General features: G+C 33.9%; 2 protein-coding genes across 9 annotated transcripts; one reads left to right on the forward strand and one right to left on the reverse strand.

Annotated features, from left to right (window-relative positions):
- Window positions 1-216: 216 nt before the first annotated feature.
- On the reverse strand, window positions 217-3,976 carry LOC112286262 (uncharacterized). 2 transcript variants are annotated; one of them, XM_024527989.3, is made up of 7 exons: window positions 3,667-3,976; window positions 2,394-2,475; window positions 2,050-2,124; window positions 1,516-1,673; window positions 1,222-1,317; window positions 790-868; window positions 217-562 (listed from the first exon to the last, which is right to left on the reverse strand). In XM_024527989.3, the coding sequence occupies exons 1-7, from the start codon at window positions 3,822-3,824 to the stop codon at window positions 404-406; spliced, it is 807 nt and encodes a 268-aa protein (XP_024383757.1). In that variant the 5' UTR covers window positions 3,825-3,976; the 3' UTR covers window positions 217-403. The 2 variants fall into 2 exon arrangements, with proteins under 2 accessions (XP_024383757.1, XP_073392325.1); XM_073536224.2 differs by lacking the exon at window positions 3,667-3,976 and adding an exon at window positions 2,974-2,996.
- A 701-nt stretch (window positions 3,977-4,677) lies between these two features.
- LOC112286314 (UMP-CMP kinase 3) lies at window positions 4,678-7,503 on the forward strand. Of its 7 annotated transcripts, none has more exons than XM_024528065.3 (9): window positions 4,678-4,805; window positions 5,005-5,145; window positions 5,378-5,495; window positions 5,730-5,886; window positions 6,138-6,218; window positions 6,387-6,494; window positions 6,705-6,797; window positions 7,016-7,132; window positions 7,256-7,503. In XM_024528065.3, the coding sequence occupies exons 2-8, from the start codon at window positions 5,022-5,024 to the stop codon at window positions 7,097-7,099; spliced, it is 765 nt and encodes a 254-aa protein (XP_024383833.1). In that variant the 5' UTR covers window positions 4,678-4,805; window positions 5,005-5,021; the 3' UTR covers window positions 7,100-7,132; window positions 7,256-7,503. The 7 variants fall into 7 exon arrangements, with proteins under 7 accessions (XP_024383833.1, XP_024383832.1, XP_024383838.1 ...); XM_024528064.3 differs by having other exon boundaries at window positions 7,016-7,108; XM_024528070.3 differs by having other exon boundaries at window positions 6,705-6,773.
- Window positions 7,504-18,320: the final 10,817 nt, after the last annotated feature.

An 18,320-nucleotide genomic window follows, 5' to 3' on the forward strand; every position in this document is an offset into this window, starting at 1 on the left:
ATTAATAAATCAATGGAATTGAGAGATAATTCCCTATTCATGAACACCCCCTGCGTTGGAATCAGATATGCTCAAGAGCCTGCTCTAAATCCTACTCAAGTTTGATACCATTAACATCTACGAGAGTTCTGGTCGAAGCACACATCATGAGCAACCGTTACTGCATAAAGAGCAATGCAAACAATATACCTCACGGCTTCACCAGCAGACCAAAAAAACACAAAAAAGAACAAGATACAAGTATAAGAACATTCTTTGTACACCGTAATATGTTCAGGACCTGAATTAAGTCTTATGACATAACTCGAAGCATGTGCTTTTAGGTTGAACGCATCAATGATACTTTGGTATGGTACAAAAGAGAATACTAGATAGATCACACTTCTAAGAGAATAAGATGAATTTAAACCAGTTTAATCTTTCTTGCCAGTGGAGAACTACCACGACTTGCCAACTTGGAACCAATTTTGTGGAAAAGAAAGACGAATAGAAGAGCTACAGCAGAAACTGTGAGTGTGCCCTCAGGTTGTCTCGATGGCCTTATAAAAGGATGTGGGTACTCCTGTGCAAAACAGCATTTTCCGTTTCAAAACCACCAGACTGCTTAGAATATCAAAACAAGAAGTTATCGTACCTCAGAATTGACATTCATGGAACAGCACGTGAGCAAAAGTGGATCCAAAATTACATCCTGCAATTTATTTGTGAGAGCAACTGTCCTAGTCCTCCCAGCAAACTCTTTCAAAGGATTTAAATGCGACATAACTCTTTCCAAGGATGAAAGCCCACCTCGTTTCGAGCTTCGCATACGTGCACCCAACACGTGTAAATGGTTCCAAATACGAGTGTCATATAAAGAGTCAGTCTCCTGGACCACCCATCCCACCCAATTCAGCATCAGAAATTGAGCATGAAAAGCATCAATATCACTCTCTAATGCATCTCACACAACTAGCCCAACCCTACCACAGCCTACAACAATATTATTTATGATTTTTCAACAAACTTGCGATAGCAACTAAAACACGCCAAAGAATGAATGTCAAATCAAATCGTATGCTAACATACAGTTGATGCCTGGTTACAAAACTAAAAGAAAAGCGCACAAAATATCCAGGGTAGCGCTCAAGCAGGTGGGCTCTGAAATGAAGCGTGACGCATTCCTATTTGTTGAATGGAAATGTGCTGCGAAATGCTAAACAATGAGCTACGCAGAAATACCTGAAATTACGCTCTGTAATGAGAATGTCAGCCCAAGAGATGCCAACAATTCCAATGTTGAGGACCAATGTTAACCACAAGGGACATCCTATTGACCTGCGATTGAGCAAAAAATTCGTTAGTTGCCATTTTTGAAGAATGTAAGTTCCCATTCGAAACACCTATCAATTTCTAGAGGTAGACCTAAGAGTACCACATAATATGTAGCTTGAACTAAAACTTCAGAGTCATTCCAGGACATGAACAGGAAAGAACTAAATAAGCCGGCTGGAAATATAAAGGTAGGATACATACAGTCCCTTTTGCAATGTTTTCCGTGCGGCTTTATCCCATCCCAATAAAAGAGGGTCTGACGTCCAGAAGGTTACGGCCCAGTACACTAGGGTGACAACATTGACTATTTCAAAGCTGGCACAGGACATATCATTCGCTGATCGCTTCAACACCTTCTCCTGTTATCAAATAGAAAAATCTTTGATCACGGATACCTAAGATGACTGACTGTTCACGCTACTTCGCAATTCAAAACTCGTGGTGAATATTGTACAAGGATGCCAACCAAGTTTGTGCAAATATGGATTTCAAAAAAGACCTGAAAACTTTACAGTTCACAATGATAGCACAAATCCGAGTAGTGACATTGACTTTGGAACCCACTGCCCGATTTCGAGACTTCACTCTCAGAGTACAGCCCAAATATCAATACAAGTCAGCCCACACAAATCTTAAAAATATGAGGATGACCATGATAGCTCATCCTTCAATAGAAGCTAATATTCTCGAAGGATTCCGTGTGAAATCATTCCATGTTGATGATGGCCTGCATACCTCAGGAAAGAGATGGGAGAGAAGAGAGGTCATTAAAGCGATCATCTGAAACGAGAAGCCGCAGAACGTTAAAAACTGCACAGACCAAGTGAATAACACCAAATTATTTAACACCAAAACCATAGCAAGCATCCTGAATGTGAATTACAAGAGATTACCATGATCTAAACGAAAAAGACAAAACAAAATATAAATATAAAAAAAAGGATCGAGTTTACGCATTTGCTCCAGCTTGTGCAAAAACATCTGGCATGCTGAAGATACTTCCTAAGCAAATCGCATGTTCAACGTAGATTCTAAAGACTGCCGTGAAATGAATACTTTTGATCCAAGAGACAACGTACCTTGAAGAACCAGCCAAAATCCCATGCTTGAGGCAACTGCGAAGCCTGTTTACCGAAGTGCCAACAGAAGACGAACATAGACCTGCTAGTCCAGAATTTCTCCCTAGTCAGAAATTTCTGTCACAAACATGACAAAGTGATTGACAATTCACAAAAGCGAGTACTGCCAATGCTTCATCCTTTCAACCAACACAAGATTTAATCGAACTCTGAAAAACACTTTCAATTTCACGCTAAGATGCTACATATTTAAGAGAAAATGTAGAACCCTAATCGTTGATAATTTAATGATTACATCATCCCTTCACAGAGAGGATTACTTTACTTGACCTAGAGCCATGGACTGATTCCTGACCAAGCTAACATGAACACGTGAGATCCCTGAGTATTTTATAAAAGATGACATTTAGAACGCAGTTCTATCATCGGAAACTTCTCCTTAGTCTAACACGAACCATAACGGCTATGGACATCCTCAGAAAGTCTCAAATTGTAATTGCAGTGGCTTTTCTCACTCGATCAGCCCTTCGGAACACCTTACAATAAACTTACAATCAACTCTGTAGCTAGAAAATAGTACCCTGACATTTACATCTCAAGGCAGAGATATTCCCAAGGCACACGACCCCAACGAGCGCATATAAATATGTATATATTCGCAGGTCATTTCGCACTCATCTACAGCAATGCACGTCACCCTCGATAGCCTTGAGAACAATAGACGGCTACTCTATCACCAGTTCTCGAAAATCGCAATGAAAAGATCAGTGACAAACTTCACTTGCCTCCCAAAATTTCTGCACAAATCGAATTACGCAACAGCTGCTGCGGCGCTACCAGAACTTTATATTATTTTATTCTAAATTTTATTTATATATATACACTTCAAAAATCCTGGCAGTCTCGATCCTCTACTGCAAAACCTCGAATGCACATATGGATTGCGCTTCATATTATTCTCTCGCCTGTAAATTGCAATACAACAATATAACCAATCGCGTCGCATATGAGCTGGCACGAAGCTCGAAAATATATTAAAAAAAAACCATGCGCCTACGCAACCCCAGGCAAGGCAGCAAGTAGGAACAGAAAGAGGGAGAAGAAGTGGATCACAGCAATTGAGCTACACAGATCCAAGTCAAACACTATTACTATCTGTCAACCAAGAAGAGGGACGGGCACTAATTCCGGGGAGAGTCAGCAATGTATTTCACGCTCGCGGGGGGGAAAAGGAAAAAAAACACAAGCACGGAGGCAGGGGAAGGCAGCGCACATCAAGAACGTGAGCAAGTGGAAAAGAAAGCAGGCGTTGGAAGTAGGTACGCCGGCATTGCCATGTCGGCCTCCTCCTCCTCCTCCTCCTCCTCCACCTCCTGCTGCTGCTCCTCCTCCTCCTGCTCCACCTCCCACGTTTCCGTATAGGTTCGCCATCGCCACCACAGAAGGACAACAACTACTACAGCTGATGCTGCTGCCAGTCCCGCGATAGGACTTACAATCCCAGGAGTTTTGTCTCTGTGGCGATGGCGATACCGCACTAGAACTGCAGCTGCTGCTGCCGCGACAGGCAACTCAAGTCAATCGCGAGGGGAAAGAGACTTTGAGAGCTCTCGGTGTTGGTGTTGATCGCATCGAGGTAGCTTCGCCATGACGGAGCCGCGTCGCAGCGTTAACCCGAAGGAAAGCACATCGCAGCAGCAGCAGCAGCCTTACCCTACCACCATCCCATGCTTGTGAAGCAGCTACACCTGTACCCGTCTCCTACCCCATGCCCGGCTCTTTCCAGAATGCTTTTTTCACCCTGCCCGGAACCCCTGTCCGACATTTCTGTAACACCTATAACCGTGGATCATGTGACCCAAGACGGCCTTGGGGATATATGGTCATAGGTGCCCCGGTGGGGAAGTAGGGCTCCAGAACTCAGGAGGCTGTTTTCTTAAAATAAGAATAAATTGGCAGAAATTGCTTCAGTTTTTGCTGTTGGCATCGGAGGCGTTGGATGCCGTTGTCAAACGCCGGCTGACCTGTGGAACCTGAATGGGAAAGAACGGTGAGCACAGGCGAAGTATGGGAAAGATGGGCTGAAACAATTCTGGGACGAATGAGAGCGGAAGGGAAAGAAATCAACGCAAACCCACCCCCCCCCCTCCCAAAAAAAAGCATGCACACACCAAAAAGTTTTCCACCTCGGGATCGATCGAGCGAGGTCAATCATGCGACGTTCAAGCCCCGCTCCACCACCTTCAAAAACAAGCTGCGCGAATTTCTACTTCTCTATTGGACCTGCTGTGCCTTGCTGGAAGGCACACGCTTGATTTGGGCCGTTGCTGCTTAGATCCGTCCACCTTTGCGCCTCGTCTTCCAGCGCTCAATCTCCCATTTCCATCCCCTCCCTGCTCTGTGTAAGCATAGGTGGGCCTGTCGGCTTCAGTCCTCTGTACTCTTCCTTTTCCTTTGAATCGTCTTCCCGTTTGTTGCTCCTGCATTGTGGCGAGAGAGTGGAGAGTGGATCCAATCTGGTAGGGGTTTCTAAAAGGATTTGGGAGGATTTTCGGAGTTGGGGTTTTTGGCTGCTAATTGTTTGAGATTTGGATTTGTGTACGGGGCTTAGATTCAAGGAGGAAAAAAATGACCAACGGGGTGCATGCTCTCGGTGACAAGGTGGAGGCCGGGCTTGTGGAGAAGGTAGTAGAGAGTGGGACCACTGTTGCGAAGGCCCCTGTCAAAGAGTTGAAAGTCGTCTTTGTGCTTGGTACGTTTGCCTCAAGCTTTTTGTACCTTTCCGCATCTTGCTTTTTTAGTTCTTTGCGTTTCATCGAATGGAGAGAGTGTGTGTGTGTGTGTCGTTTGGTGATTCACGGCAGAACGAGTTCGTTTTGTGGGTGTGTTGTACTAATGTCACATGAGTGTTGCAGATTATTGGGTATTTGGTTTTCTTTGTCCTTCGCAGAGAATAATGGGTGCTCTATCACATCTGAATGCAGGTGGACCAGGCAGTGGGAAAGGCACGCAGTGTGCCAAGATTGTGGATACTTATGGTTTTGAACACCTAAGTGCGGGTGATTTGTTGCGAGCTGAAATCAACTCCGGCAATGAAAACGGGTGAGCCCCGAATTTTAGAGGATTTGTCGAATGTGCTAATATCATTTCATCCACTTGAGACTGATGTGGTTTTCTTTCCCTTTTCCCTTGATCTTGTTTATACCACTTTGTATTTGTCGACAGTGTTCTTGCATCGTCAATCTGTACAACTTATTGTCTTGTAGTAAAATTTAGCTTTTCTGGTTTGAATCTCGCGGACGCTTTCGTTCTCACTTTAGAATTTACTTGTTGAAGAACAATGATTCAAAACATGATCAAGGAGGGCAAGATTGTCCCCGCGGAAGTGACTGTAAAGCTGCTTGAAAAGGCCATGAAGGAGAGTGATAATGACAAGTTTCTCATAGACGGGTTTCCCCGTAACCTAGATAACCGGAGGTGCTTCGACGAAGTGGTAAGCAGACGCACCGCAGTTGATTTATTATAGAATTTGCAAGCGTCTGACTTTGCTGAAAAAGTCTATCGCCCCCAATAATACCTTTAAGTTGGAATCCGAGACTGTCCATATGATCGAATGGCACGTTACTACCAGAACGCATTCTCTTAGACAGTGGTGGTCAAGTTTGCGGAGATTGTAGAGGATTACCAAAATGATCGTTGTCCGTCTGAGATCTGAATCGAAGATCTTATTGATTGTAACTGCAGACTGGCATCGAGCCGCAGTTTATTCTGTTCTTCGAATGTCCAGAGGAAGTGATGGAGAAACGTCTTTTGGGCCGCAACCAGGTTTGGACTTCCCACTTGATACAATCAAGTATTTGTTTCTACAATCTTTGAGCTGCTGGATTCGATAGGTACGTTGCTTGCAGATGTATTGTTGGTAGCTTGGAACAAGCGTATGAACAATTCTTTTTTTATTTTATTTTATTTTATTACTTACACCAAACCTCTTAGGGCCGGGTTGATGATAACATTGAGACCATCCGCAAGAGATTTAAGGTGTTTATTGAATCTAGTCTACCTGTTGTGAGCCACTACGAGGAATGCGGCAAAGTTCACAAGGTAAAGGTCCCACTGCAACTACATTATAGCCTTCGACCTGCACAAATTCAAGTCTGTACGTCGGATGGAGTAGTTGAATGTTTTGAATGGCTGCATGCCAGAAATTATATCGGTGTCTTTTCCTGAATTTAAGAATCCTTTGTGAAGATCCCCTCTAGCAGATACCCAGTTCTCGTTATTCTAATGGTTCTTTCAAATGTTTTCTACCAGATTGATGCCACAAAAAACCCAGACGAAGTGTTTGAGACGATTAAACCGCTATTTCAAAACTTCAAGCAGGTGAGACCGTTAGTTTGGTCTATGGTATGTTTCCTTTCTCTTCCTCGCTTTGTTATTTGCTGTAAGTGCACGTATTGGGAGCGTCATCAATATGTAGAGTCACTTGTGCAATTAACGATAAAGACCACTTCAGGGCTGGGTGAGACGTTGGAGTAGCTTCGTTTCCGCGTCATTCGACAAGGCATGGCGTTTCTATTTTTGCATGAGTTAACCAGTAAGAGATTATTTAAATTTCTGTGCAGAAAGATTCTGGGATCGAAGGAGAGCTAGTTGAAGCGATTAAGAAACACAATCTTGTGGACACTCCAGTTCCCATTTCAGTTTAGAAACCTCAGGTTTGTCGTCTATTTCTACCTCAGGTTTGTCTGCTACATTTGACTCTTGCACGAGTTTCTCATTAAATGATTGAGAATTTCTTGTGTTGACGTTAATCCACATTAATCTGCCCTTGCAGCTCCTAACGTCTGTCTGTTGGTTGACAGGACAAGGGCTTTTCTTGGTTATTGCTGTATCATTATCCACGTCTACATGGAGAGCAACAATCAGACAGGCTCTTTTCAACCATTCTTTCGTGTTTCCGTATGTAGCACTGATTGGTTCCAACACTCACGACGCTCCCCTCTTTGTGTTTGTCGACCATATTTACTTTCTCACTACGAGCATGTCTTAGCAATTAGTATGGAAGAGGAACTATCACGAGTTTATGAATAAATTCTTTTTAGGCTCCCAATTTTGGTGTTATGAAGACTGTCTCCAACCTGTCACCAAGTGCTCCCTCCACTCGAGCTGTCTGGGCGGATTCCTCATTGAGCTCATGTTTGAATGAAGCGACTGAAATTTTGTGACCAACATTCAGACAAATCTCACAGAACTGGGAATGAAATGGCACTTGAAATCGTTTCAAGGGAATCCCCTGCACATTCGTAGATGTAAATGGCAATGTTTTTGCTATCACACAAAATACCGCCCTTCGTATCTGCATTAGTTTAGTTGGAAAACAAACAAGAGGGGCTCTCAAGCTGAAATTCTGGGCAGCCGCAATCTTGAATACGGCTGATGGGCAGTCACTACCTCCACATTCCTCCACTTTTCTTCTTAAGTTCTCCCAGCTCTTCTTCCACCACAACGATCGTACACCGAAGTAAACCTGCAGACAAGTGATGGCTTGTCTAGAATATCATGTGCTGCCCATCCACATCTTATTTTAATATTTTATCCAATTCTTCTAGTCACTCACGTTGTTGATGGATTTTTCGTCGAAGCCCGAATACTTACTTCATCCTACAGATTGGAATTCTCGGCAGTAACGAAGCATTGCGTTGAATGGAACAGCTATCAATTCAAAGATTAAAGTCTGAACTGAGCCCCGTATGATCATGTCGGGCGTTGGTGCTACGAAGTACAGAGTTTGGGTACTTTGAGGTACTCCTTGAACAATTTTTGAATGCTGCTTCAAATAGTCATGTTGTCGAAGGCATTTACTAGTGTCAAATTCATCACAGTTTTTTCTGTTTTTTTTTTTTTTTTTTTTTTTTTCAATTACTGGGTGTCTGATTTTTCATGAACTTTGCAAGCGCGGAAGTAATGGCATGCCAAAGATGTACACTCAGTCACAATTGGCGTTGAGCTTGATGTTACTTGTAGCGCACGAGGTTTCCAATATATAAAAAATAAGAATAAAAATAAACACGTGACTAGGTTGATTTGCATAAGAAAGAAACATGAAAACTGTAAAGAAAATACACCCACACATGTGATACTCGACGACATTTCTGTTAGATGACACTTTCATGTGTTACTAAAGAAGGCAGATATAAAACAAAAAAAGAATTGCAATTTTATCTTTTATGAACATATTTAAGGTTGATTTTAATAAAAAATTAATATTCAATTGCAGCTTAAGATTTTATAATTATGATAAAGATGTTTTAGTTGTGTGTATATTAGAAAAAGAATGTTCCCTTGAATCATATTTGGCTAAGGCTAAATGTAAAATTTTAAACACAATAAAATTTTCTACATATATTTATACATACATATATCACATATCTAAGAAAATTTTATGTGGTTTTACAGTTGACCTAAGAAAGCAATATATCACATAGGCTTGTGTATGCAATTTTGAACTTTGTTAATTTAAAAGCCATAATAAAGGTGTAATAGATATTTAAATTTGATTTGATTATTTTATCATTTTATTCTTTAATCATTTTGTTAACTTTTTGTAGTGTAATTAATATTTTATCATTTTTGTTATTTTCATTATAGTCTTTTAAGTTGTTAAATTTTGATTTCATATTATGTAGATATAATAAAATTAATTAGCATTATCTTTACAAGTACGACATAATAAAATAAGTTTTAAAACAATTTTACTATGCCTAAGTTGGAACCCACATCAGCTAAAGTATTTTGTAATTGTTAAATCTTGAAAAAATGGCATTAACATCATATTAGACAAGAATAAAATGACCATTATTTGATATGCATTCTATGTTGTATCTATATTTGATTCTAATCTGTTGAAACATTTGTTTATTTATTTACATATTAGGGTATAAGAATGATAATTTTCAATATTTTTGGTAGATAGAAACATAATTTATTGCAATAAATTATATTACTAGGAGATAGAAATGGATATCATAGTTTAAATATTTACAAATATAAATACATATATATATATATATATATATATATATATTCTGGCTATATCAATATATTAAAAAAAGTTATAATGGAATGTACTCTAGATCACATATTTAGATTTAACTTTAGTTAGGTAGAAGTACAATTATCCAGATTGTATATAATAGTATTGTATTCTTATTAATAATTAAAACCTTTGTATTCATGTGCATTAACTACTTTTAATCTTATATGCTACTCTTATCTGTATGTGAATCTCATGTCGTTTATTAAATATTGTATGATTATTCAAATATAGATTATTTGTTTCACATATTTTTTACATATATTTTTAAAATTTTATGCTTTTATATTATTTTTTAAACAATTATCTATATATAAATGTAAAATATAAAATTAATAAATTGTATGATATAAATATTTATAAATATCACATGTAATGCTAAAATATTATCTCTCATACTTGTAAATGTATAAAATTATTAGCTACAACCTAAAAATAACAATAGTAATAATAATTTGTTCTAATTATATAATACATAAAAGATATTAATTCTTCTATTATAATTGTGATTGTTTTTTAAAAAATCATATATTGTTAAAAAAATTACTAACTATTTCAAATACATAAATATTAAACACTTTTTAGCTTTATGACAAGTACAACATTCATAAAATTATATATGTATTTTTATAATTTATAAAAATCATTCAATTTTTTTTTAACATGATCAAACTTGTTAATAAGAATGGATCAGTCTACAATGTAATCTAAAATTTTATTAAATTAAGTTTAAAGATATCTATAAGTATTTCTAAAATTATCCTATTGACCAAAAATTAAATTATATATATATATATATATATATATATATATATATATAAATTTTAAATATTTTAATAAAATTTTATAGTACACAATGCTCGTTTAATTTCTTGATTTTTAATTATTATCACATGACATGTTCTAAACACAACTTATATTTGAACTATTATTGATGAAGACAAAAAAAAAGAAAGAAAATAAATCAGCAATAACATTTTTTTAAACTTCAATTTTTTTAACAAATTTGTATATTTTATGACCTACAATCTATGATTACAATTTGTAATATTAGAGTACCTATATTATTTTTGGCACATAAGCCACGACAAAAAAAAAAAAAAAAAAAAAAAAATGTATATGTAATCAAGTACACATAAAATCAAAATGTTTAATTTAAAATTAATTTCATATTATTATAATATTATCTTTAATTAAAATTTTATATAATATACATCAATTAACTAATGAAGGTGCTTTCTTTTTAAAAAATTATTTTTATAGTCATTGATACCAATTTTGTATCTACTTCAACAAGTAATAACTATACTTTGGCTTTCTATTTTGTATTCATATATTTTAGGATCTATGAAGACATATTTTGTATGTTTGGTGAAATTGAATTTGCATTCACAAAAACCATCAATTATTCTTTGAATTATATATTTTTTCTCATTTTCCTTTGTAGATTTGTTTTAGGGTTATTTCCTACTAAGTCTTTATTTGACCACCAAATATATATATATATATATATATATATATATATATATATATAATTTATCTATTTATATAGTATTTTGACTTAATTAAAAATATATATGATATTTTAAACATTTTGTGTTGTTTTTTGTGATTACATTTTGTTTTATTTCATGTGGTTAAAAATTATACTTGTTTTTAGTTAGTGTATTGTTTGTTGATTTTTGACATTTAACTCAATGCTTAGGCTATAAGTACACCCCAAAAGAGGAGAGGAGTAGAATCTGCTATGGGACAAGGAAGAAGGAGAGGAGGTTCAAGATCTATGCTAGGACAAGGAAAAAGGAGTCTACATCAGCCAATTAAAAGTCATGAGTCATATAGTAATTTGGGTTGTGCTTGTAGCATGAGTGTTATTTAATGCTTGTTGCTTAATGACATATATTACATTTTTATATAAAATTTCTAATTTATTTTTTAATTGATAAATAATCATTTCTAAAGATATTAAATATTTTAATAGATGTAATGTAATTCTCTTTTATTAAAAGGGAATTTTATAATTAAAACCAAACATTTAAATAGGCATTATTCAAAAAGAAATCAAATTAAAATGCGAGTTGGCAGAATTGTATGCGGCTGTGGACTGCGGATCAACCATCCCGGTTGCCCAAGTGAAGTTGCAACCAGATTTTGGTTGTAAGATGCTTTAGGGATGCGACTGTGAATCACTGTCATCGTTGGTTCGACCATTGGCATCTCCGCGTTTTTAAGAAAACCTGCATTCGTGTATCAGACCCTCAAATTGAACGTTGATGCTACCCAAAGCAATATGCGCAATTGGAGCATAAGGTTGATGCGAAGGGTGTAAAATGTTACCAGTTCATGTGAATCGTTCCTGAAGACAAAGACAGAATTATAGAAAGCTCAATTACTGTTTAGAAATAGTTATGATATTACTCACTTCTGTTGTGTTTTTCCCCCAATGGAGTATGGTTCCGAAGAGGCATCTTGCTTCCACATGGACGGAGCTGTTCATCTTGCAGGATTGCTTGCATGCATTGCTACTCTGAATTTCTCCCTGAGTCTCACAAAACCAAGCTGCCATTGATGGGATCTTCGTACAAATGTACCCTTCTGTCACAGATCATTGTTTAAACTTTCCTCTGGAGAATATCAGTCATTTTTGAACACCAATAGCGATGGCTTCACCTTACGAGCGTCTTTCGGGCCTCTGTGACTTCTCCCAGCAGCAATGATCAACACGACAAACATTGATTATCATGCAGAAGAATTCAGGTCTGGGCACTGAGACAGACCCCATTGACTGAGCCAAGCTCGAGTACTGGTACTGAATCGCCAAGTTTCACTGGCAATGGCAGTAATTGTTCTCTGTCCAACGCACAAGATGTGACACAATGGGGCTGATTTTTGAGCGGGCGGCGAGTTGCGGCCACTGTCGATTTTGCAATGCAGGTTGAAGGTCTTACTCAAAAAAAAATCCAACGCTCCATGTGCTCTCCGACTGTACCCAGTACTTGAGCAACGTCACCCAGATACCCACCCCACTCACAAAAAACAATTCCACGCATTCTAAAACTGAAGCGTTGCGACATTCAGGGCTCTGACATGTACACCACGAGCCCTCGCGCTTTTCATAGGGGGGGCGACGAACGGCTCTCGGTAATCGACAAACAAGTGCGCAGTCCTTCTCGTCGCTTGCCAATCATTTGCGTTTCTGACCGGGAACGGAACAGTCTGTGAAGGACGACCTTCCCCACCTCGTTTCTCATCCCTCCGTGCCGGGGACAAAACACACAACAGATTTAAAAAAAAACACAAAAAACACAAAACGCAAAATACGGAAAAACAAACAAACACACTAATAAACAAACGCCGCGTATCCACGAAGCTGTGTGGATTTTCTCGCTGATGGCGTCTCCATACTCGCTCCTCCTCCACTAAATTCGCCCCTTCGAATATCGTGCATCCAACGTCGCGAGGAGGAGGATGATGAAGGATCCTTGCCATCAATCATTGACACAACCCACAAAAAGCATCCTCCAAGTCGAACCGCTTCGATTCTCCAACTCCGACTCGAAGGGCGCAACACGCAGGACTCCATCGCTGCCCGTCGTTGCCGCTCCGTCTAAACCCTAAAACCTGGTCGCTTTGGATTTAGGGTTAGGGCTAGGGTTTGGGTTAGACTGTTTCCGTCGTTGGCTGGTTTGGGGAGTTGGGTTGTGGAGTGGGATGCGTGTTTTTTCTTTTAGTAGCGAAACATGGAGCCAAAATTCTTACGAATGAAATGAATCTCTTTCTTTGCTACATTTAGAATGCTATTTGTTTACAACATTTTCATCATTTTGATTTTTGATGTGGAAATGAATTGGGAAATGAAGAATTTATGGGTAATGGTTTCTATAATAAGGTTGTTAGAGATGCAGAGTTGGGATACAAACATTCTCCAAGAATTTATGTTAATCTATTGAAGGATAGCAGGTTTTTGTCTTAGTGGGACCCCTAAAATTAATTTGTATTTGAAGTGGATGAAAAAAATTAATCATAAAAAGGATTGTAAAGTTTAAAAACAAGAAAAAGACTTGATCAAATGTGCTCCATATTGATCTAAAATCAAAAAATAATATTTTCTTCTTTATTACACTACTAACTTCAAGCTCTTTGGTTATATTCCTTCATGAAAGTCTATGTAAAAAGATCCTATTTATTGTACCTTTATTTAAATAAAATACTTCAAGTAATTATTTCCTTTTATTGTCTCATAATATAAAATAATTTAGAATATAAATTACCAAAATATGCACATGATAATATATTTTTTGACTTTTGGACCATTAAAAATAAATATATAAACTACATATTTTAATTGATACTAATCAATTTTTAGTTTTTAAACATGTATATTAATTTTTTGTGGTGGTATTGATAATGGAAATACTTGATGTTATATGTTACACATGATTATTAAAATAAATAAATATATCAAATTAATATCTATATGATAAAAGATTATTATTAAAATAACAATTTATATTATTTGGATATCATACAAAAAGGTATGACTATAATGATTTTTTAAAATGTCTTTAAGTTAATAGCAAATAATACATTAAAGAAACAAATCATATGTCTTAGAACTATAATAGAACCTTCAAAACAATCAAAATAATCAACATTAAAAATTTCAAGTGGTAACATAAAATAGGTACTTTTTTATCTTGATTTCTTTTGTAAATCATCACAATATCCAATAGAAGTCATGAAACAACATTGATAAAATTAGATCCCCATTATTAGTGACTCTTACAAATTTAGAAGTTGATGAATTATTATGCTTAAATAAGATCTTTTGTGCAAATGATTCCAATTGTATCATATTCAATCATTTGTTAGTATGATTTTTATTTTTATTTTTGGTTGTTTATAAATTTCTCTCAACCATTCATTTGTTAAATTATGTATGTATATATATATATATATTTTTTTTAATTTTTTTTAAAAAATATGATTTTAGTTTGAATGTGATTATTGGAGGTAAAAACATGTATATATATATATATATATATATATATATCAATTTTAATTTATTCCTTCTTAATTATTGTAAAAAACAAAATCTTGCACTCTCTTTTACTTGATTTTAAATGTAGTTTTAATGTTAGTAAGCAAAAAAATTAGATTTATTAAGCTTTGTCTTTATGCATTTTCAAATGATCTTATGTTTTGAAAGTGAAGAAGAGTTGGTTGTATTGATTTTTGGTTTTAACTTTGGAAATTAAACATTAAAGTAGTATGAATTTTACTACATCCTTAATATTTTTAATAACTTGACAAGATTTTTTGTATAGCCAAAACTATTTATAGGTATACATTGTATTTTATTTATTTATTTTTATTTTTTATTCTTTTAATTCAATTATGTTGCTCAAATAAAAATTGTAGTATTGCAAGGTTTGTGTATGTGTATAATATTTTTTTAAATAAGATCTCCACTTCAATTCCTATTAAAAGTTATATTGTGTTTATAATTTGAATATAACCCACATGCAATTGTGAACTACCTTTTAAATAGATACCTAAAAAAGAATAGAGATGTAACAGAGAACGAAATCAAAACAAATCAATAGTTGATATTACACCATGGTGCTAAAATTATATTAATATTTCATAAACTACATAAAACAAATAAACTTCCAAAATAAAATCTAATGATTGAAAACTTATTTTACAAAAAACAAATCTTGTACTCAATAAAACATGTAAAATTTTAAAAATACGTTTTGGACAATAGTCTATGAATGGATTCTGAAAACGAGAGAATATTGATAGCTCAAAGAATTTAAAATAAGAGATATATATATATATATATATATATATATAAAATTGAGAATAATACATATTTTAAATCAAATATTTAAATAAATTTTCCTTTTATTGTATATATCTCGTAAATATAAATTCATATTATTTTAAAAAAATATTAATTAGTTAGTAGTTTTAATGTTTTTGGTGATTTATCATCATAAAGCAATTTTTATGAAAACTTGGATTAAATAAAAAAAAAAAAAAAAAAAATAATTATGTGATTTAGCATAAAAACTTTTTCTCACATTGATAGAAGTTTATTATTTACTCATGAACTATAGAATGATTCATTTTGACAAAAATAGATAAATTAAATAGATCTTAAAGTAATGACACCAATCCAGACTTCACATGTTACTGAAATATAGTGCAAGTTTTTAAGTGAACCCTTCAAATTATAATTGATGTAAGTTTACCTGTTCCTAGTAAAAATTCCTCAGAAATTTTGAGTTATTTTTAGTTATTATTTTTTAAACAATTCATAGGGATATATTATTTTTCTCAAATAAAAAACAGATACATATATATATATATATATATATATTTGTATATATGGGAGAAAATTTATTCTGATTTAATATTTTTTAAAAAATCATCGGATAACTTTATGATTTGTTTAGTAAAATTCGATTTTGTTTTATACAAAGATTCTGATTTTAAAATATAGTTTGGGATCTTTGTCGAAATTGTTTTTTGGAATTATTTTATTTGGTTACGACAATACATAATCAATTAATTTTAACATTTAATGTAAATATAGGGCCTGGCAATGTAAATATGTATTGATAAAGCCGATCTAAAAAACTTTATCAATTATTTCAGATTAAACCCACAAAGTCCACTCTTTTTAAGAAGAAAAAAGAAAGGTCTGAATGCAAGTGTTCTAATTATTTTGGTTTTGACTAATTTGTATTTTATTACTTTCTCATCAAATATTGTAAGACTTGTAGGGAAATCATTTTTAGTGTTTACACATGTATGTATACAAATATACATATGGAATTCAATTTTTCATATCATATTATACCTAAAATCATAGTAAAATAAGATGAGAAACTTAAACGTTATAAAAATGTCTTTATGTCAATACTTATTATTAATTGATAGTGTGGTACATGTTTAACTATTGTCTTAGTATATCTACAATGATAATGAGAATTTAACTAGCAATAAAACTTTATCTTAACATATTATGGTCAACATGTTTTATTGTATTATGACTAAATAGAATGTTTAAAATACTGGAATAATAATCTAGGATATTATGTGTCTTGTTTGCACGTAAAAAAACGTCTAAATTTAGATGCAAGTAAATTTGATAGTGTATTTTCTTAGAATTACGTACAATAATGTATTTTATGGTGCTTACAACTATTAGTTTCTATGGCAGAATAAATTTAAAAAGTAAACAATTATACAAAAAAAAAGAAGAAGGATAGTTTATAATTAAAATTTTGATATTTTTTCTATATTAATAAGTTTTGTGTATTTTTTTCAGTACTACTAAAGTTCTAAAAAGTATGAAAACTTAATAACAAAAAAGATAACAACTACAATTTTATTTTGTGTAATTTAGATAATATTATTTATAAAGATGATTTTCATGAATTTTAATTTTTCTAATTTGTAATATCTTATCTATTTGAATAACAATGTTTTCATTGTTAATATTTTTATATGTAATGTATTATATAAAATTATTTGTATCAATTTATTGTACCTAAAATCAATTAAGCTTTTAAAAAGATGAATTACCTATATTTAATTTTCTAAATTTAGATTTTAGATATTGTACTCTTCAAAAGAAGTCAATAGTTTATAGATAACAACTTCAAGAATCATGACAATAGTAAAATTATAAGTCAAATTGAAGAAATAGTTAAACATATTCCAAATATCTTGCATAAAGTTTTAGCCTAGAAAAACAATTTGACAATCTACTAGTAGTTAAATGTAATTCTGAGTACCTCAAAGCCACTTTGATCAAGGACATTGACAAAATCAAAGACATCAATTCCTCACAATAGAATTACAAAAAGCTTTTGTAACAATTATAACTTTTGATTTTTATCACAAATCTCTGATTAATAATTGAGAATTAGTAACGTTGGACCTGGTGCATGTATAAATTAACAAATAAATTTATAAATAAATTATATATATATATATATATATATATATATATATTCCACGAGCAAGAAAGCACCTACGTTCTTCAATACTACCTGAAAACATATAAAAGCTTATATTTGGAGGAAATTTTAGAAAAAATATTAGCAACAGAAATCGAATTTGGATTTTATACTCAAAACATTCTTCAGTAAGATTGTTTTTGCTCTATTCATACAAAGAATTCTTTGATGCAATAAATTTTATAAAGACTTTGGATAAACAACAAGATTTTAATATTAATAAAACCATTATTAAGTAGGGCAATAAATGGTTCTTTTACAAAATTCAAAAGAACAAACTAAAAGGCATACAAGTGTTATATATAAAATGTTATGTGGTCAAGTTTAATTGATAAAAAGTTAAATACTACAACAAAATCAATATGACAAGTGAGTGAATAAAATTAAAAAGAGTGATTCCAATTGTATAACATCTGATTGTATATGATACAGATGATTCCAATTGTATCATATACAATCAGATGTTATATTGTTATCAATATGAAAAGTATTATATCAGATGATTGAAGAAGAGCAACACTTACTAAGTTGATTGGATTCCAAAGACTTTTTGTTACCGTAATAAATTCTGCAAAGGGATGAGGAATTGAATCCTAGTGAATTTGAATGTTGCTGTCATTACATGTTGGTGTTCATGTATTTGAACATTAATTTGTAAAAAATAAAAAGTAAATAAAAAACCAAAAAACAGCTTTTGTGTTTTGCAAGGCAGTTCCACATTCATGCAACATGTATTAATGCAATCTAACTTTGATTTCTTGCTTTTCCTTGTCAAAAACACTAACAAAATAGACTTTT

Source organism: Physcomitrium patens, chromosome 9 (genome assembly GCF_059467195.1).
Source record: "Physcomitrium patens ecotype Gransden chromosome 9, ASM5946719v1, whole genome shotgun sequence".
Classification (NCBI taxonomy): Eukaryota; Viridiplantae; Streptophyta; class Bryopsida; order Funariales; family Funariaceae; genus Physcomitrium; species Physcomitrium patens.